At 43.5% G+C, this 21,679-nt stretch overlaps 2 protein-coding genes across 4 annotated transcripts in view; one reads left to right on the top strand and one right to left on the bottom strand.

Moving 5' to 3' along the window:
* Nucleotides 1–321: 321 nt before the first annotated feature.
* On the bottom strand, nucleotides 322–20,802 carry cbx1b (chromobox homolog 1b (HP1 beta homolog Drosophila)). Of its 2 annotated transcripts, none has more exons than XM_080213727.1 (5): nucleotides 20,712–20,802; nucleotides 6,069–6,243; nucleotides 5,438–5,612; nucleotides 3,318–3,412; nucleotides 322–2,822 (listed from the first exon to the last, which is right to left on the bottom strand). In XM_080213727.1, exons 1-5 carry the CDS (start codon nucleotides 20,713–20,715, stop codon nucleotides 2,681–2,683), a joined length of 591 nt encoding a protein of 196 aa, XP_080069853.1. In that variant the 5' UTR covers nucleotides 20,716–20,802; the 3' UTR covers nucleotides 322–2,680. The 2 variants fall into 2 exon arrangements, with proteins under 2 accessions (XP_080069853.1, XP_080069854.1); XM_080213728.1 differs by lacking the exon at nucleotides 20,712–20,802 and adding an exon at nucleotides 19,689–19,802.
* Nucleotides 20,801–21,679, top strand: part of LOC145359231 (sorting nexin-11-like) — a 137,497-nt gene continuing 136,618 nt past the window's right edge. For both annotated transcript variants that reach the window (XM_080213726.1, XM_080213725.1), the window contains exon 1: nucleotides 20,801–20,857. The gene's annotated coding sequence lies outside the window, so the exon portion shown is untranslated. The remainder of the gene's footprint in view (nucleotides 20,858–21,679) is intronic.

Raw genomic sequence — 21,679 nt, 5'->3', positions numbered from 1 at the left:
CTCAATGAGTCTGAACAGGACGAAGTTCACATCACTTTTGTATTTCTCTTTAATACAATATCAACTGGAGTGATTTTTTTTCCAGGACATCCAAACTGGGATTCTTTGGTTTGAGTCAAATCTTTCCACATGAACTGGTCCAGTCCTCACACCTATTTTAAAAATAATTGCATACTGACCAGTAGGGGAAGGTCATACCTATTTAACATGATCCATAGTGAGACAAGGAATCGTTAACTTCACATGTTGACCCACTCCAGATGTTCAGTACTTTGCTCTCAGATTAACACTTGTCCAATTACAAAAAAAAGACAACATTGCTAGTGTTTTTCCTGTTTTATTACACAATATTTGCGTGCCTGTTAAACAACACTGTGGTGTTGCAGGAGCAGTTATCACAATACTTAATAGGAATTCTACAAAAAACAGATCCTTTAAAACCAGCTAAAATCAGTTCTCCCCCTCTAAAAGACATTTGATGATTAAATGTGAATCAGACAAAGCTGCAATGTATGAAAATTAGGAAAGTGGCACTAATACTTTAGTTTCCATGCTTATATATTTTCTTCCACAAATACCTCAGACAAACATACCCCTATCACCCCCCCCCCCCCAACCCCAAATCACATTTAAAAATATTACTAATGAAAACATAATCAGTCATACTTCAGTAACACAAGAACACTTTGTTGAAGCAATACTTTTCCTGCATCAGGACAGCATTGGATTTCTGACGTTCCAGTCAGTTGGGAGGAACCATCATGGGAAAAGCAGCTACATCCCTGTTCCAGGCCTACAGTACATAGATATTGGACAAGAGACTCCTTTCTCCCCTCCTTCCCAACCCCCACCCTAAACAAAAACATGGTTAGTATTCCAATAAAAATCACAATCTTATAGGGGAATTTTAAAAAAATAGGCAGCCGTGTGTTATTTGGTTTGATGTGATTTTGCTACTGACTTGTGCAGGTAAATCCAAATCCCCCCCACCCCCTGCCAACTAATGATTACAACATCCCCAAGATCAATATCTCAGGGAAGGGAGCATATGTAAACCTGTGAACCAGTGCTGCATTCGTGTAACTTAATTCCCTCCTCCTCTTCCTCTACCCAGGCAGGTTGAACTAAGATATGAGGTTTCACCAATCAGAAGCAAGTGAGATAATGAAATGTATTCTGGGATCAGATGAGCTGAAAGTGTTCCTTGGGATGTTGGGCAACATTCCCAGAGTCAGTGTTACTTCTTCTAGTACGTACTCTAATGCTCCCTGCCAGCCAATGATTTTGGTAACCCCTGGCTACACATTGCCATGTTCTGTGCTACTGTCTGGAAATCAAGATGGAATTATCAGAGCACTGAAATGCACATCTTCAGAAGCCATTGGTCCAGGGATGGTGAGACTGAGACAGTGGGGAATATGTTGCTGCACTCTGGGGTCTTAGTTGGAATTTCAACTTGCACCATCATGACCTCCACAGCTGTGATACAAGCAGGAAATGCTGAAAGGCACAGTGAAACACGAGGTAATGCTTCAGGTGTAAACCTCTACCTGACCACAAAAAAAAACCCCAAGAACAAAACTTGCCTCTTCTCTGTCCCAAAACCATTGACTGCCATGTCCTTCTGCACTCCTGTCTGCAGTACATGTCTGCATCTCTCAGGCTGTTGGGCAGTCTCCCAGATTCCATCACAAGGCAGTGGAAGTTACACAAATGAGCAGGTATTAATACAAAAAAAAATTAATGCCACCTATGTTAAGAACAGTGAACTGCTCTGTGCAAAGACTCGATCTTATGCAATAAGGCAATCAGTAATCTCACGAATTTGACCCTTTAAGAATGCCTGTCCAACAGTTTTTGACCTTAAGAATGCCTGTCACACTTAATGAGGTTTTATCATTTAATTGTAAAACAGCCTGCACTGGCCAAGAGGAGTCTTACTACAACTGAAACACTATCTAAAAAAAAAGTTAAAAATCCAAGAGGAAGGCTGTGAAAACAACTGCACCTCCTACTAGTTAGTTTAGTATTACATAGCCCCCTTGCTATCTGGTGTTCCTCAACTTCTCTGCAGAGGTCTTGGTGTTTCTCTGAAGTGGGGACCGGGGGAAGCTGGCAGCAAAAGAGGCTCCTAATGGCAGGAGCCATTGAAATCCCCCCAACCAAGGTGCAAATGCAACTCTCAAATCAATTTGAGCTTTGTGAAGTAATTGCCACACCTCAAGACACCAGTCAGATAAATTCTACCCAAGCTGCCCTTCAGATCTGGAATGAAGGAAAAGGGTGGGGTGAGGGGGAAAGAATTTCAATCAAAACTGCCATATGTCATATTAAAAGAGGCTACTATTTAATGGCACATTAGCTCCTACGGACTCCTTTCCCCTTCAAAGACTCAAACCCTATGCTACGAGCCAAGGTAACTAATCTACAATTCACTGGCTTCTACAATCCGATGTTATCCAAAACCTGGAGGAAAAAAAAAATCATGCTGCATTTAAAAACACAACCTGTCCCATCCCCTCACAAACGCTGACAATGATATGGGTCTGAAAGGATTGAGAAAAGGTACACCCGGAGAACTATACACCTGTACAACTGAAAACCACTTTCTGAAGAGTCGGGATTATTTTCTCGTCTTGTAAAGTTGTAAATGGGAGGTGCGTACGCTCCTCTCCCTTGGTTACTTTTCTTCCTTCTTTTCTTCCTCTTCAGATGGGTACGAATGCCACGTCAGACGCTCCTCATAAAATGAGATAACCACCTGGGGACATTTGACATTAGCTTCTTTTGCTGGAACCAAATCAGCCTCATCAGAATTCTTCCTAGATGGAGAAAGTAAACCAAAGTTTATTGTCAGAAACAACTTTTATTCAACTTGGTCTGGTAACAGCAGTTACACAACTCACTCGACAAGATCAGTTAAATTCACATTTAGTTAGCTGATTTATTTGATGACTGCTTTGTGCTCTGGGTCATGAGCCATGACGAGTGGCTCTCCCTTCAGTCATCTTCCCCAGGGGAAAGAACTGTGGGCTAAGGGAAAACAGCACAGCATTGGGACTAATAGGATAGCTCTTTAAAAGGATTGATACAAGCACAACAGGTTGAACAGCCTCCTATGCTGCAAGATTCCATTCTGATTGAACTCTCTTGCCATCTTCAGTCACCCTTTGGTTCTTGTTTTGCTAATTTAGTGTTAGGAGTTCTGTACACTCAACCCTTCCATAGGGACAGATACTTCAGCCTCTTAGTACAGTAACTTTTTTCAGGACATTAAAAAAAAAAGAAATAAATGTTAAAAGCTGGATGGAACTCACCACTTCATGAGGAACATGAGCTCTCCACTCGAGTCTGTCGCCCCAATAATACGCTCTGGTTCCAGCCCTCTAGCAAAGCCCCTTGGCTTCTCCTGCTGCATAAGAAACACATTGGACCTCAAAAAGGGACAGAGTGAGAGGTGGGGAAATGTGTAATCATTGTGGTGAACCAAGAAATCCACAGACAGCCAGGTTTGCCTAACAAGAGGTTTATTTGGTAGCGCTAGTCTTTTATCACATATCTGATAAAGGAGTAGTGCCCCAAAAACTTGTGCTACCAAATAAACCTGTTGGACTTTAAGGTTGTGGTGTTGTAAAACTTCTTTAGAAGGCGTTTGACAAAGTACCTCACAAGAGGTTATTGCAGAAGGTCGCGGGACATGGAGTTGGGGGTAGGGTGTTAGCGTGGATAGAGGATTAGTTGTCAAATAGGAGGCAGAGAGTGGGGGTCAACGGGTGCTATTCGGATTGGCGGATGGTGACTAGTGGAGTGCCCCAGGGGTCGGTGCTGGGGCCTCAGCTTTTTACCATTTATATAGATGATCTGGAGGAGGGAACCGAGTGTAGGGTGTCGAAATTTGCTGATGACACCAAGATTGGGGGAACGGCAAATTGTGCGGAGGGTGTGGAGAGTCTGCAGAAGGATCTAGATAGGCTGGGCGAATGGGCCAGGAAATGGCAAATGGAATTTAATGTTGGCAAGTGTGAGGTGGTCCACTTTGGTAGGAATAATGGTAGGAAGGACTATTACTTACGGGGTGAAAAACTGCAGCAGGCGACGGTGCAGAGGGACCTCGGGGTCCTTGTGCATGAGTCGCAAAAACCCAGCTTGCAGGTGCAGCAGGTGGTCAGGAAGGCGAATGGGATGCTGGCCTTCATAGCGAGGGGGATTGAATATAAAAGTAGGGAGGTCTTGCTGCAGCTGTATAGGGCATTGGTGAGGCCGCAGCTGGAGTACTGTGTGCAGTTTTGGGTGCCGCACCTGCGCAAAGATATTTTGGCCTTGGAGGGAGTGCAGAGGAGGTTTACTAGGCTGATACTGGAGTTGAGGGGGTTGAGCTATGAGGAGAGGCTGAATAAACTGGGCTTGTACTCGTTAGAGTTTAGAAGAATGAGGGGAGATCTCATTGAGACGTATAAGATGATGAATGGGATGGATAGGATAGAGGTGGAGAGACTCTTCCCACTCAAAAAAGACAGTAGGACTAGGGGGCACAGCCTCAAGATAAAAGGGGGGCGGTTTAGAACGGAGTTGAGGAGGAACTTCTTCACTCAAAGGGTGGTGAATCTCTGGAATTCTCTGCCCGTTGAAGTGGTGGAGGCTGCCTCGCTAAATATTTTTAAGACGCGGGTTGATGGGTTTTTGATAAGAGAGGGGATTAAGGGTTATGGGGAGAAAGCGGGAAAGTGGAACTGAGCAGCGACAGATCGGCCATGATCTTGTTGAATGGCGGGGCAGGCTCGAGGGGCTAGATGGCCTACTCCTGCTCCTATTTCTTATGTTCTTACTCTTTCAACCCCAGTTGACGCCGGTATCTCCACATCATAATAAAGGGTGAGGATCACCATTGTCCAGAGTTATCTGGACAATCCCAGGACCCATCAAGCATCAGAGGCTGACTGGGCCAACAAACAGTGGCCTGATATGACAAAACAGCCAGGATCTGGTCAATGATTCAATCTTTCACTGACAAGAGTTATTACTGAGCATCTTGACCAAAAAAAAGAGCCTGGTTACTCCTCTCTCGAGGTTATGAGTTAGTATCTCACTAAGGGACAATAGTTTAAGTAGCTGAGTTTGTTTTATTCTCTTGGTACACAATTCAGACTTTCGTCTGATTCCAAACCCTGATGGGAACCCTGGGGCATTCATGGAGGAGAGAATGGATTCATGATTTGACCCACCACATGGAGGGAATGGGCAGACAGATTTAATTCTCAACTCAGGAAAATTGTAGAAAAGTTCAGATCACGGCAGAAGCAAAGGGTCATTTATCCTCTTGCAATATGAAAGATGTGGAAATTTTTCCTAGGCTCTTTGTGCATATTCAGTTCAAGGCTCAGATTTGCACTGGGCATGGAAAAGCAGGTAATATTGAAGGTTAAGTACATTTACTAACCTCCTCTCTCCTCTTCTTGTTTTTATTTTCCTCAGTTTCAGTATCAGACTCCGCTTTCCGTTTGGGCCCCTCTGTTTTCTCTATGCCGTCATGTGCTATCTTCTGGGACTGTAAGAACTCTGCGATGAGATCAGGACAGTCAAGGTTCTCCTCAGGTTCCCATGTGTTGTCATCACTAGAAAATAATTCAGGTTTACAGACCACAGGTCAGCAGCAACTTGAAATACCACAATTAACCCAAATTATAAACATTGGTTAGATGGCAGGAGCTAAATTTCATAGAACGCTGAGAGAGCATATTGGAACTAACACATAATAGCAGGTCTCTCTACTTCTATGTAGTCCACCCACGGTAGGTAAAGGAAAGAAAGGAGGAATGGGAAGAAGGAGAAAAAGAGGGAAAGAAAGGAGGAAAAGAAAGCAGCACCAATTCTAAAACCTACACTTAAACTTGCGAGATAAGGCCTCTCCTTCCTAAACCTTCAACAACTGGGGTCTACTTTGTGTTATCTAACTCTGGGCACTCTGATGAATATGTGCTGCCCCCCTTCTAAGACCTATAGGAAGAACAGACATTTAGCCAGAGTGAGGATGATGACTGAAGGCAGCACAAAATGTGTTAAACACTCACTCCGAGAATCCTTTCCACTTCAGCAGATACTCCACTTTTCCTTTTACGATACGCCTGTCCAGTACTTTTTCCACAACATACTCTTCCTCCTCCTCCTCTAGAACCTCCTCCACTTTTTTCTTGTTTTGCTTTTTCCCCATTGTGTCCAGTCTTAAATTGAGAAGAGAGGCGGAGGCTGTTTAACAAAAAAAAACTAATTAGGTTGAAAATTTGGATAAACAATGCAAAGAGGACTCCTGTCAATCAGAATGCATCGTCAGAACTCACAACCCTTAAAGGTTTGTTTTTGGAAAGAAAATTGCAAACTACAACCTCACAGCATATGAGGAATTATAGAATCAATGGCAAGGAGACAGGCTCTTAGGCCCAACTGGTCCATGCCAATCAAAATGCCTAAGTTAACCCCATTTGTCTGCATTTGGCCCATGTCCCTCCACACCTTTCCTATCCATGTATATCTGTCCAAATGCCTTTTAAATGTTGTCAATGTCCCTGCCTCAACTGCTCCCTACGGCAGCTCATCCCACATACGTACAACATATGTAAAAAAAAAGTTGCTCCTCAGGTTCCCATTAATTCTTTCCCCTCTTAATTTAAACCTATGCCCTCTAGAATCATAAAATTCCTACAGTGCAGAAGGAGGCTATTTGACCCATCAATTCTGCAACTATAATCCCTTAGGCCCTATTCATGTAACCCAACATATTTATCCTGCTAACCCCCTGACACTGGGTCAATTTAGCACAGCCAATCAACCTAACCCATACGGGGGTGTGCGGAGGATGGGGGCGGGGGGGAGAGGAGCTATACAATAAATGGCAGAACCATCAGGAGCATAGGCAAACAGAGGGATCTGGGTGTGCAAGTCTACAGATCCTTAAAGGTGGCAACACAGGTGGAAAAGGTGGTGAAGAAGGTATATGGCATGCTTGCCTTTAATGGACAGGCATAGAGTATAAAAGTTGGCCTATGATGTTGCAGTTGTATAGAACATTGGTTAGGCCACATTTGGAATACTGCGTCCAGTTCTGGTTGCCACATTACCAGAGGACGTGGAGGCTTTGGAGAGTGCAGAAAAGGTTTACCAGGATGTTGCCTGGTATGGAGGGTATTAGCTGAGGTGAGATTGAGTAAACTAGGGTTTTTCTCCCTGGAAAGACAGAGGTTGAGGGACGACCTGATAGAAATTTATAAAATTATGAACAGCATAAATAGGGTGAACAGTTGGAAGCTTTTTTTCCAGATCAGAAATGACAAACACAAGGGGTCACAAGTTCAAAGGGGGGGGGGGGGGCAAGGTTCAATATTGATATGCAGGGGATGTATTTTACACAGAGGGTGGTAGGGGCCTAGAATACACTACCAAGCAAGGCGGTTAAGGCAGACACATTAGGATCATTTAAGACTTATCTAGATAGCCACATGAACAGACTGGGAAGAAAGGGATATAAACAGATGGTCTAGTTAGAAACACATGATTGGTGCAAGCTTGGAGGGCCAAAGGGTTCCTGTGCTGTATTGTTCTATCTTTGGACTGTGGGAGGAAACTGGAGCACCCAGAGGAAACCCACACAAACACGGAGAGAATGTGCAAACTCCACACAGTGACCTGAGGCTGGAATTGAACCGAGGTCCCTGGTGCTGAGACAGTAGTGCTAACCACTGTGCCAACATGCCAGCCCTCTAGTTCGATTCCCAACCCTGGGGAAAAAGACCGAGTACGTTCACCCTATCAATGCCTCTCATGATCTCATACAAGTCTATAAGATCACCTCTCAGTCTCCTATGCTCCAAAGAAAAAAGTCCCAGCCTGTCCAATCTCTACAAAACCTCACTTACTGTACTGTCTGGAGACAACACACATCTCTTTAACCTGTGATCAGCGCTCCTTCCACTCACATCGTCGGTCAGTTTAAGACTTGAATAGCAGGTTAAGTGTAAAGATTCGCATTCTAATCAGTAATCTGTAAACTGTCTGTGCTTTATATGCTCTGTCCGAGGCCAGAACTCTCCATTCACCTGACGAAGAGGTTAACCTTGAAAGCTTATGAGCTTACTATCAAATAAATCGGTTGGACTTAAACCTAATGTTGTCAGACTTCTTACTGTGTTTACCCCAGTCCAACGCTGGCATCTCCACATCAATCTCTACATAGAACATAGTCTCCGAGTCCTGGCAAATCCTTGTAAAGCTCTTCTACATGCTCTCCAGTTTAATAACATCTTTCCAATAGCAAGGCGACCAAAACTGAACTCAATACTCCAGGTGCGGCCTCACCAACATTCTGTACAACTGCAATATAAACTTCTCAACTTCACTCAAATGGCCTGACTGATGAAGGCCAGCATGCCAAAAGCCTTCTTCACTGCCCTAACTGTGACTCCACTTTTAAATAACTGTGTACCTGAACACCAAGATTCACAATACTCCCTGGGGTCCTACCATTCACCGTGAAAGTCTTTGACTTTCCAAAATACAACAGTTGACACTATTCTGTATTGAACTCCATTTGCCATTTCTCAGCCCACTTTCACAGCAGATCAAGATCCTGCTGCAATTTTTCATAACCTTCCTTACTGTCTGCAGTGCCTCCTATTTTTGTGTCATCTGCAACTTACTGATCATGCTTTGTACATTCTCATCCAAACCATTGATATAAATAATAAACCGCAATGGGCCCAGCACTGACCCAAGGCACATCACTAGTCACAGGCCTCCAGTCCGACAACACCTTTCCACCATTACCCCCTGCTTCCTACCATCAAGCCAATTTGCCAGCTCTCCCTGGATTCCATATGACCTAACCTTCCAAAGGAACCTACCATGTGGAACCTTTTGAAATTCTCATTCATGTTTGCAAACACTTCCATGGCTTTATCTCTATTTATAACTTCATTTCTTCCAGTTCTAACACTTTGAGATCCCTGCACTCATCTGCTTCTGTCCTCCACCATATCCTGATTTCCTTGCTCCACTATTGGCAGCTTCCCAAGGGATTTCTTCCCCAAGCTCTGATTCTCTGGCCCTCCTCCTTTAAGATGCTTCTTAAAACCCAATTCTTCAACCAAAGTTTTGATCCTCTATCCCTTGTATCTCCTTACATGACTTGGTTTCAAATTTTGTTTGAAAAGTTGAAAAATGAAGTGTCTTGGGGTGTCTTAATACATTAAAAGGTATATAAATCAAAATATCACACACAAATTGGGAGAGGGGAGTGTGCAGCGAGACCTGGGTGTCCTTGTGCACCACTGACTGAAGGTAAACATGCAGGTGCAGCAAGCGGTAAAGGCGGCAAATGGTATGTTGGTCTTCATTGTGAGAGGTTTCAAATACAGTGGCAAAGATGTGTTGCTTCAATTGTACAGGGTCTTGGTGAGGCCACACAAAGAATAGCGTGTGCAGTTTTGGTCTTCTTTTCTGAGGAAGGACGTTCTTGCTCTCAAGGGAGTGCAGCAAAGGTTTACCAGGCTGATTCTGGGGATGGCAGGGCTGATGTACGAGGGGGGGGATGTTCAGATGAATGAGGGGGGAATCTCAGAGACTTATAAAATTCTAACAGGACTAGACAGGGTGGATGCAGGAAGGATGTTCCTGATTGTGGGGGAGTCCAGACCCAGGGGTCACTGTCCTAAATGGTCTACCCCAAATTCTCTGACTGAGATGAGGAGACATTTCTTCATCCAAAGAGTGGTGAGCCTGTGGAATTCATTATCAGAGGAAGTAGTTGATGCCAAAATACTGAACATATTCAAAAGGCAGCTAGAAAAAGCACTTGGGGTGAATGGGATCAAAAGTCACGGGGAGAAAGCAGGATTAGGTTTTGAATTGGATGATCAGCCATGATCAAGATGAATGGTGGGGCAGCCGTGATGGGTTGAATGCCTCCTCCTGCTCCTATATGTAATAGTGTGTGCCAGTGGTGTGGAGTTAAAGGAGCATCATTGTCAGGTCAGACAGTGCAGAAGGAGCTTTCTCTCCACATATGGACTGTGCCTCACTTAACAACAGTGCAATTTAAAACAAAAATTCATTACTCCCTATTTAAAGCCCCAATTCCCAAACAAAGGACTTGGATAAGCTCCAGCTGTAGAATCTCAACACCAGTCAGTTACAATAAATGAGTGGAACCGAGCTTGTGTAACAGCCCAGTTTGCATACAGACACAGTTGACGATGCTGAAAATAAAACAAGAAGTTCCACATTTACATGTCACCTTTACTTTCAACTCATCACGGAGACCCACCAGCATCCCAACCCTCAAATCAATTTGGAGTTCAGGGAGCCCCATTTCTCTTCCCCATCCATCAGCTTCGCAGTTGCACTCAAGGATGATCTTATTTCCTTTGTAAACAAAGTTAGTAAAATCTGTTTAAATTTGAGGAAAGAGAATCAGGGAGTCAAAAAGTCAATTTACAGAAAAAAGACAAGTTGCAGATTTCTTTGGCTGTTTATAGTGAAACTGCAAGCTCTGGGCAGAAAAGACAAAATAGGGGAATTCCCCAGTCTCACACCTATTGAATGTGACTGAGATCAGTTTTATACAGCGTGCATTACCCAGCTATCCTGCACTCACTGTGTTTGGAGAAAGATCCCTGCTTTTAAATCAAGAGATTTCTGTTTCTATAAGTCATACAGAGTCTTGGCTGACATACTCAAATCTGCTACAACACTGTGCTATTTGCATTCCCTGTTAATGATGCCTTATATTTAAACATTAAATTTCATAGAACCATACAGCGCAGAAGAGGCCTTCAGCCCATCGAGTCCGCACCGACACATTAGAAACACCTGAACTCCCACTTAATCTAATCTGCCAGCACTTGATCCATAGCCCTGAATGTTATGATGTGCCAAATGTTCATCCAGATAACTTTAAAGGATGTGAGACAACCTGCCTCTACCACTCTCCCAGACAGCACATTCCAGACCATCGCCACCTTCTGGGTAAAAATGTTTTTCCTCACATTCCTCCCCCCCGCCCCCTTGAACCTATGTCCCCTTGTGACTGATCCTTCAACTAAGGGGAACAACAGCTCCTTATCCATTCTGTTCATGTCTCTCATAATTTTGCTGGAACGTAAAGCAGAGTGATGTTAGTAATAAATCAGTGAGCTTGTGTACAGCAAGCCAATGCTGATCTTGCAGAGGAAGTGGTGACATTGTTTAAAAATCTGGGATATAATCTTTATAACTTCCACATCAACCCCATGAAAAAAAATCATAAAATGGTTATTGTCTTTGATGGTTCATTGAAACCAGCTGAAAAAGGGAGGGGGGGCACAGGCTATCCAGGTAGTCAAAGCACTAAGCTCTATATTCCACATACAGGAACAATTGCAGAAAGAAATAAACAACCTACCCATGTAGATCAGGGTTGTATTCTCAGGGCTCCAAAACAGAAATCTGAACTGAAATTTGTCTGTCTTAATATTTTTTCAAAAGAATGGATTGAACTGAAAAGCAGTTGTCCTAATCCAGGGGTGTTTGCAACTTTTGAGGTGAAATCTACTTGTTTCCTTAGGTCAGATCCAAAAGGAAAGTAAACTTTCTCAGGATGACTTGTTGATGCATTGGATGTTGTCAAAAACCTTCCAATGACCCCAGGATCTTATCAAATATATACCCATCCCTCAAAGGCCCCACTGAACCACTTCCCCAGTTCTCGATCTCTCACACACTTTACTAGCCCCCCGACCCCACCATCACAAACAACCAGGCACACAAGTTTGGAGCTGCAGCTATAAACACTCAAGAGGCCTGTCAGATAGGAGACATGTATTTGACCTGTCAGGGATTGGGGTATGGGTGCAGCAGGGTCACCTTGGTCTCCGCGTGATTGCACGGATGTCAAGCCCAGCTTAAGGATGACTCAGAGCAGGCCTCAAGAATTTACATATAGGACTAAACAAGTCTTGCTGCAATTATAGAGTCTTGGGTGAGACACCTGGTTTATTGTCTATAGCTTTGGTTCTCTTACCCAAGGAAAGATATCCTTGTCTAGGGGCAAAGTTCACCAGACTGATTCTGGGATGGCAGGATTGTCCAGTGAGGAAGGATTGAGGTGACTCGGGATGCTTTCTCTAGAATTTAGAAGACTGGGAGGTGATTTCATTCAAACATACAACTCTTTAGGGCCAGCAGGGTAGATGTAGGAAAGATGTCTGCTCTGGCTGGGGAGTCTAGAACTTGGGGGACAGAGTGTCAGAAATAAGAGGTAGACCATTTTAGGACTGAAATGAAGAGGAATGGTAAATCTTTGGCATTCCAGAGGGTTATGGGAAGCTCAGCAATTGTGCATGTTGAAGAGACATGAGATTGACAGATTTTATTAAGGGCATCAAGAAATAAAGGGACACTATAGAAAAACGGCATTGAGGTAGAAGCTCAGTCACAATCCAGTTGAATGGGCAGAGTAGGTACGAAGTGCCAAATAGCCAGTCCTATTTCTTATGCTTCTTCTGGTATCTGCACCTGAGAGAGGATAGTGCAGGCACATGGGGGTATCTGCGACAGGAGAAATTCATCAGCAGTGTGGTGCTGAGCCCAAAATAAAATTGGACATTTGAAATTAAAGAATTGGGTACTCTAAATTAAACTACAGTCAGCCCCAGCAAATAGCCTGCAGGAAATGGGACCTGGCCAAAGTTCGAAATACTCAGGGCTCACACAAGCTGCCAGGGCAAGTCTGGATCAGCCCCTGATAACCCATCAAGTGATCATCACTCCTATTGAAATGCACCAGCCTGTCGCCTGCAGCCTATTTGGGGCCAGACTCCAAGGCGCCCAGGGCGGACTTAGCTGTCCTGTCAATAGGTCATCAACTAGACCACTGGACACTGAGACCCATCCTGAGGCCCCATTGGCAGGATAAAATAGTACTCTAGACACTTTGGGAACAAAGACTTGAGATGGAGACGACCAAGACTAGACCAGACCAGAGGGAAGAGAGGAAGGAAGCAAGCAACGGCCAGCAAGAATCATTTTTGTGAAGACTAACCAGAGGGAGTCACGGACCAGATCTACAGCCTACCAAGTCATCTTCATGGGAAGTATAGCTGATCCTGAATGCATTTTGTATACATGGTGGGTAATTTACAGGTCAACTATATTTAATAAAGTTTGTTGTATTATATTTGTGTCCATATTTTGTTCTTTTCATAAATAAAGGTACCTGGGTAAAACTTTGATTAAGAAACTGGTTGAAGTATCTGAATTGGGCTGATACAACAGCGGTGGGCTGCGCAAAAATCTCGACAGGTTGCCAAGAAATTGTCTAATGTTCAGTGCCTGTGTCGTTGTCCCCTCTCAGACAGTAGGAAAGTAGCGGTTACTAGGATTACCTCTTTGCACTCCAGGCTAAATGCACAAGCAGGATTCAGCTGCTGAAGATCACCATCCAACAAAGCAAAGTAGTGGCTCTATCACAGGAATCAAGTCATAATTAAACTCACATCTGCTTGAAGCAGTATCTGGAGCCATCCAGGTCCCAAATCCATATAGGAACTGAATGCAATTATAGAAGAGTCCCCTCCAACTTTCAATTAGTTTATCTTGACTCACCTACATAATAGGACATCCTTACCCAAACCACCTCCCCCCACCCCCCCCCAAAAAAAATCAATCTTTAACTGTCCAATTGTCTGCCAGTTTTTTGAGGGAAAGTTTCAAGTTTTACAAGCTCATGGTTATGCCACGTTCTCAATTTTCCCCAACATTTTAAACACCTCAATCAGATCAGTTCCCTAATCTTCTAAACTCAAGGGAATACAAACCAAATACATGCAACTGGTCCTCATTATTTAACCCTCTGATTTTCTGTATCATTCTGGTGAATCAAGCTGCACCCCAAAGCCAATGTCTCATTCCAGATGCAGCGACACTCACAGCTACCTTGACTACAGCTCCTTGCAAGAACTCCTATCCCATTCTCCCAATTTCACCATCTTTGTCACATCTGTTCTGACAACGTCACCTTTGGAAACGGAGCTTCTGATATGTCTGCTTCTTTCCTGTACAAGATTTCCTCCCCACTGAGTAGACAGGACACTCAATCAGATTTGACCCACTTCCCACATCTTTGCCCTCACCCCTTCCCCTCCCAGAACCATGATTAGGTCTCCTCACATCCTCACTTTTCATCCCACTAGCCTCTGCATTCAAAGGATCAGCCTTTGGCTTTCCTCCCAACTCCAATACAATGCTACCACGAAACATGTCTTACCCACCACCTCGCCTCCCGTCAGCAGAGACTGCTCCTTCTGTGATACCTTGGTCCATTCCTCCATTGTGCCCAACTCACATCCCTTTCAATGGCAGAAGATGCAACGCCTGCCCCTTTAATTCCTCACCATTTAAGGCCCCAAACACTCCTTTCAGGTTAAGCAGCGCTTCACTTGCGCCTCTTTCAATTTGTTTTATAATATTTGCTGCTCCCAACGTAGTCTTCTCTACATTGGAGAGACTAATATAGTACTCAGTTCTGGTCACCACACTACCAGAAAGATGTGAAGGCTTTGGAGGGTACAGAGAAGATTTACCAGAATGTTGCCTGGTATTGAGGGCATTAGCTATGAGAACAGGTTGGAGAAACTTGGTTTGTTCTCACTAGAACAACGGAGGTTGAGGGGCAACTTGATGGAAGTCTGCAAGCTTACAAGGGGCATGAACAGAGTGGATAGTCAGAAGCTTTTTCCCAGGCTGGAAGAGTCAATTACTATGGGGCATAGGTTTAAGGTGAGAGGGGCAGAGTTTAAAGGTGATGTATAAGTGTTTTTTTTACACAGAGGGTGGTGGGTGCCTGGAACTCACTGCCAGGGGAGGTAGTGGAAGCAAATATGATAGTGACTTTTAAGGGTTATCTGAACAAATACATGGAATAGGATGGGAATAGAAGGATATGGTCCTGAGAAGGGTTGGGGTTTTAGTTCAGTCAGGCTTGGAGAGCCGAAGGGCCTGTTCCTGTGTTGTAATTTTCTTTGTTCTAAACACTGACTGGGTCACCACTGAGGAATACTTTTGCTCAGTCCGCAAGTACGACCCCAACCTTCCTGTTGCTGAAATTTTAATTCAACACCTTGCTCTCATGCTCATATGTCCATCCTTGGACTGCTGCAATGTTCTAGTTACACCCAGTGCAAGTGCAGTAACTTATGATTTTACAACAAATCCCTTACACATAGGGCCTCAATGCACACACACGGCCATCTGTGCTTTGTTCTAGTTGCTACTCGTGCAATCTCCCACACCTCTAACACATTCTCCCTCCTTTAGTTCTGACAGAGTCAAAAGACTCAAAATGTTAACTCTGCTTTCATTCCTAATAGATTCTGCCTGACCTGAGTTTTTCCAGAATCTTCTGTGTTTGTTTCAGATTCCAGCATCCTCAGTATTTTGCCTATTCCAATATCTCCTTCCTGAGCTGCAATGAGCAGAACTCCACATATGGTCTAACCAAGAATCTGTATAGCAGAAGCATCACTTCCATTCAGTTGGAATAAGGCCAACATTCCATTTGCTGTTTTGACTGTTTTTTTGTACCTGCCCACTGAGTTTTAACTGACTCCAGAATCTCTGCCTCTGCTCGTTCATAAAATGCCAACTTCCTTCTGCTCACTCTCTCTCGCAGTTGTCCCCGAAGGAGGTTTAATCTGTTGTAAACGGTTGGCATTTTAAATTGCTGCTCTGGTTACAAGTTATTTGGCACATTTTGCTGTTTCAAATTTGCTTTATTATGCAGCAAGTTTATATTTAAAATGTTGTAGGATTTTTTTTCCTGAACTATTTATAAAAGTACTTCCCAATTGACTATCAATAATCAACACCACTAGCCTCAAGCTCCATGGCCACCTTCCATGTTATACTTTGTTCCTGCCCAGCAGTGTCGCTGCACGGGGAGGGATTGTACCTGGTTTTCTGTCTGCCCATTTTAGTTTTCAGTTGTCATCTTGACTGATCCTGGTGTTGAGCATTTTCTCATCTGCATTTCAACTGCTGTGATTTTCTGACTAATATTGTATGGAATGAAAGTTCAATTGTTTATTTAAATCTTTGCAGCACAGGAATCATCCACAGAGAAATTGTTCCAGACTTCCTGGGCCAACCCCTATTACTGTTGAACTTTGTGGGCTTCGGAGACAAGCAGGATAACCATTGGTTCAAATCCCCCTCTGGAGACTTGAGCCAACACTGCATGCTACTTCACTACAGTACTGAGAGAGTGAGAGTGCTACAATAAGCAAGGTGCTGCCTTTCAGATGTTCAGATGGGCACAAAGGATCTCATGGCAGCATTTTAAACAACACTAGATGAGTTCTTCCCAGTGACTTGGCCAAAATTTCTCTCAATTAACATCACTAAAATAGATTGACTGGTCGTTAGCTTTTTGCTATTTTTGGGATCTTGCTATGAGCTACCCATTTCCTGCATTGTTAATTGAATACAAAACAGTGGCTGGCTGTGATGCATTTTGAACATCCTGAGGAATTGTATCAAACTGCTTACTGGTGAGTAGGAATGTGGAAATAAATGCAGCTCTGCCAGCTATCTCCACATTCTAAGAATGAATCAATGAAAGGACAATTGGATGCTCCATTCTCAAATGTCACAGAAAAGAGGATATTTAATTCTCATACTCCTACATGCTCAAGACAATCAACCAAGCTCAAGGTTGAACAGTAAATTTGTATCTAATAGGCCTGAGAGTGGGTTCCATGAAGTGAATGCATCTCTGGACTAATATTCATGATCAGAGAGGAAACATTCAGTGCATAGACTGCAGATTTCACAGGAGTCAGGAGCTCAAAGGGCCAAATGGCCTACTACAGCGCCTAACCTGGCCAAGAGATGATAGGTATCATAGCACCAACCGTCATTTCATTGAAAGCACCTTCACAACCTCAGGACATTCAAGAATGATTACAAGCAATTACTGTCAAAATGTAGAAAATATGACCTCAATCCAAAAATATATTTTAATAATTTTCACTGAATGTGGCTAGATATGGCATCAAGCCCTCCTCATAAAATAAGCACAACACCTCTGAGAAGAACTGCAGTAACAAACCAACACTGAATACTGAAAGCCAATGTCAGTAGAATCACAAGAATATGTTGAATACTTCAGCTAAGGAGCTAAGATAACTCATAGCCATTACCAATTCAGAGGTTTCAGTATCAACCAGCAACAAACTTCACGCTAAGTTCTTTATACTGCAAAACATTCCCAGAGAAAAAGTTTCTTGGAGTGGGACATGAATATTCACATGACTGCCCCAGGGTCCCAGTAAGTGTAGTCAACAGTCTGATTAGACAAGTGGCATAAGACTGCCTGTTTAGCTTGAGAAGGATGATTCTTAGAAAAATATAGGAATTGCCTAAACAACAATGTCAGTGCAGACATGGAAGATGCTGACTGAGGCAGGAGAAACTGCAGCAGCCATGTCGATACAAGAGGAAAGCTGTTGCACTGTCCCAGAAAGATTGCAACTGTGACACTCACTCGAGCAATGTGCTGCCATGACAAACCTGCAATATACTTAGCCTCAGGCTAGCTGGCAGGAACATAGTTATAACAGTTAAAACTGGAATATAGTCTTGGAGCTGCAGGCATTCAAACACACAGAAACATAGAAAATAGAAGGAGAGATCCATTCGGCTCTTTGAGCGTTCTCCGACATTTAATTTGATCATGGCTGATCATCAAATTCAACATCCAGAAGGTAGGTCTGCAATCAAAGCTCTTGCTTGTGAAATTCAGTCCTGTGTTCCAAGGAAAATAAGTTCTTATAAACAGTAGTGGGATTTTAAGATGAAACAACTGGAACACCCCCCCCTCCCCCACCACCACCGGGTTGTAACCTAACCAAGATGCATGTGCACAAGACTTATTTTGGTACAAGCTGGTGGTTTTATTAATTCTTCATTCCAGACCCCATTATAACTTGCCTGGGAGGTCTGCGCCACAAGTGTACATTTGCACTACTAAACACTACTAAACCAAACCCTGGCATTCTGATCTACTGATTGTAGACTCAATACAATGAGTGTTACCTGGATAAGGGAACCAAATGTTATCCCAACCCTTGGAAACTAGCTCACAAAACCGATCTCCTGGAATTGAAATTAAAATAGTGCCAATATAAAAACAGCTATACTTCAGAGTCCTACTGCTCTGCAGCAAGATTTCTCATAGCTCCTTCTCCTTGGAAGGATAATTTTCTTTTTGCAAATTTAGCTTTTGTGGAGGTTATTTTAGTTTTAGCTTGTTATTCACGCCTGAACACCAGATACAACCGAAGCCAGTAGCAACTAAAATAGTGGTTTCAATATGATCCTGTACTGCATCACAACCAATTTCGTAGCATGGCACATTCCATTGTATCCTGGCAACACCTTCACTGAGTATTCTACTTAACGTGAAACACCACAACTTAGAAGCATCACTTCACTGAGCAGATCAACAGCAGGTTACACTGTTGCGGATTAGTCATCAGAAGCTATGATAAGGGTCAGTTATGTGTCATTGGCAGCATTTGGGAGTCATAGGTCATCCAGGCTGACACTTCCAAGCCCATGCTGAGGGAGTGCTATACTGTTAGATGTGATGTTAAATTGAGGTGCCATCTGTCCTCAGCAATTCAGAAAGGCAAGAGAGTTCTCTCACAATATTTATCCTGCAACAAACATCACTAAAGATTATCTGACCATTCTCATACTGCTGTTTGTGCAAATGTGTGTGCATTTCCTACATTACAATGGTGACTATATTTTGAAAACTATTTAATTGTCGAGAAAGTGCTTTGCAATGATCTGTATTTGTAAAAGGCACAGTATTGGCACCATTTGAAAAGAACCTATTGCCAAGTTTCTACCGATGATCTGAGCAATGCGAGTGCAACCAAGAAGGAGCCGCTTCCTTCCACGTGCTGCTGTGTGGGTCAGGTCATGTACTAAAAAACACAATTCACAGCACAGTAATTACTGAATGAATGTTGCTGACCAATTGCTAAGTGAAGTCATCACAACAAACAATGTGATAAACGCCAGCTAATCTATTTTTCCCAATTGCAAAAAAACACAAACCAGTAATATTAACCATTTCTCTCCACATGTACAACTAGATCTTGAGTATTTCCAGCGTTTTTTGACATATTAAATTGCCAACATCTGCAGTACTTTCTCTCTCAGATTAACAACTGTCCACTTAAGATCTCCATTATTTCACTTTTGTGATATTGGTGGAGGGATAAATATCGGCTACTCTTTGAAAGGGTGGCCACAGGATCCTTTACATCCAATCGAGAAAACAGACAAGGTTTCTGTTTAATGTCTTACTGAAAAGATAACGCCTCAGACAGTGCAGCATTCCTTCAGTATTGCACCAGAGGGTTGGCCACGATTCTATGCTCAGGTCTCTGGAGAGGGGCTTGAACCCACCGTTTGACTCAAGGGGCTGGAATGCCACCCGCTGAGCCACAACTGACACCTTTAAATTGGGCGGGGAAAGAAGGCGGATTCGTTGAAGTGGATATCAATTTTCCAGTTAATGTAACGAGTCCCCGTTAACCTGCAGGTGGTGTTTGCAACTTTAAAAAGGTAACGTTTAAAATGCAAACCCGTACCTTTTATAAAAAGGAGCGACCGACGGTAATAATTGTATTTTAAACCGTCTTCAAATCCCACGATTATTATGTCTTAGGAAACAAACCTTGCAAAGATATAAAATTTGTTTGGCAAAATTTAAAAGAAATACACACAAACAAAAGGCTTCTTCACAACCCGCCACGGTGACCGAGCACAGTCACTGCGCAGGCGCGGGAAATTCCAACATGGCAGCCGCCGCAGGGTACGCCGGGAGTTGTAGTTCCCGCCCGATCGGTCCCGGCTCCCGGCAATATCGCTGAAGCGGCCCTCAGCCCGGGCTTCGCTCACAGTGCCGCCCTGAACCGTTGCCTAGGCTCGGGGGGAAAGTCAGACAACCCGCTTCGGACAACAATCACTGAACGGCGGTTTGCCACTCGAGAGCCCGCCCGCCCATGCGCAGTGAGGCGCCGCCACTGACGGACTACAAACAGCGCGCGGCAGAAACATTTGAAAAAAACCCGGAGCTGGGGAAAAACCCGGGTTGAAAATTAAAAACATGCAAAGTGATTAAAATGGACCCGGTGTAAAAATGCATTAAAAACCAGCTGCAGAAATCGAATAAAATCTGCACGTTAAAACATAGCGCCTTCTGCTGCTGCAAGGCGCATGCGCACCAATCAAAGCAAGTTTTATGTGTAAAAAATATGAACGTTTATCAAAATAAAAATCACGGCGAGATTTTTTAAATCAAGGATTTCGCCGCGGGCGGCAATGGTAACTGCGTCCGAGAGAAAGAATGAAGCCCTTTGAGCGGTAACTCTGAAGCTGCGGCCTAGGCCAAGGGATCGGCACAAAAACCCCGACACACAATAAAGCCCGAGGCCAGCCTCCCCTCACACACAACCTCCCCACCCAGCCAGCCAACTCTTCCAAATAACCCCGCCACGGCCAGCTACAAACTCAACAGAGAATGAAACAATCCCGATAGGGGGTGGGGGGGCGAAAGAGTGTAAAAATATATTTTCTGCTTTAAGAATTTAAAGAGAGTGGAAATGCTTTACCCATGTTGCCGCTTGAAGATGATGGCTGCCAGAGAGTCGGAACTAATCTGCGAGAGTAGGCGAGTAGCCGGAGCTGTGCAGGAGGTGGACACCGGGGTGGGCGGGGGAAGGTTGTTGCTGCTGCACTCCGGAACCACAGTCTTGAGGTAAATATTCGCCGTTTAATTGGGGCCTGCAGCAGAAAAACCCCAGGGCTAATTATTAACTACTGCGCTTCGGCTCCGGCTCTAACTGGTTAATTTACTGTTGCATTTTTTTTGGGTAAAAATATTATTTAGAGGGAAATTTTGTTTCGGTTGAGTGATTGATAGAACCTAACAATCTACTATCAGGATCATGTAATCATCAAAAGGAATCAATTAAACATTCGACTATTTCAATAATCTCGAGCACATTCAAAACTCTGCTAACTGTCCATTCTGTACTTGCTGACCTGCACTGGCTTCTAATCCAGCGACAACTAGATTTTAAAATGCCTATAGATAAAGACAACGTATTGTGGATGCTGGAACCAAAACATCTGTGGAGAGAGGGGAGCCCACATATCGAGTCTGGATAACCCTTAGTTCAAATTCCCATTAAAATTCCTATCCTTGTTTTCAGATTCATCCATGGCCTCACCCCTCGCTATCTCTGTAATCACAAACTTCAAGAGTTTTCTCTGCTGCTCTGGCACATTGAGTATGACTGATTTGAATACCTCAACCATTGGCAGCTGTTTTTAGCTGACTGAGCTCCAGGTTCTGGAATTCCCTCTCTGGACCACTTATTCCTTTATGACCCTCCTTAAAACCTGAGCTTTTTTAGCCATCTGAACTAATATCTCTTTATATGGCTTACAATAAATGTTGTTGGCTTAATGTACCTGCAAAGCATCTTAGGATATTTTAACCATGTTAAAGGTGCTATAAAAGTAACTTTGGTAATATTTTAAAGGGTAAAAACAAGTACTGAATTATGGGGGTAAT

The sequence above is a fragment of the Carcharhinus amblyrhynchos genome, chromosome 27 (assembly GCF_965287045.1).
Source record: "Carcharhinus amblyrhynchos chromosome 27, sCarAmb.v2.hapA, whole genome shotgun sequence".
Lineage (NCBI taxonomy): Eukaryota > Metazoa > Chordata > Chondrichthyes > Carcharhiniformes > Carcharhinidae > Carcharhinus > Carcharhinus amblyrhynchos.
The sequence above is the reverse complement of the archived record's forward strand: the minus strand, read 5'-3'. Positions and strand labels throughout refer to the sequence as shown.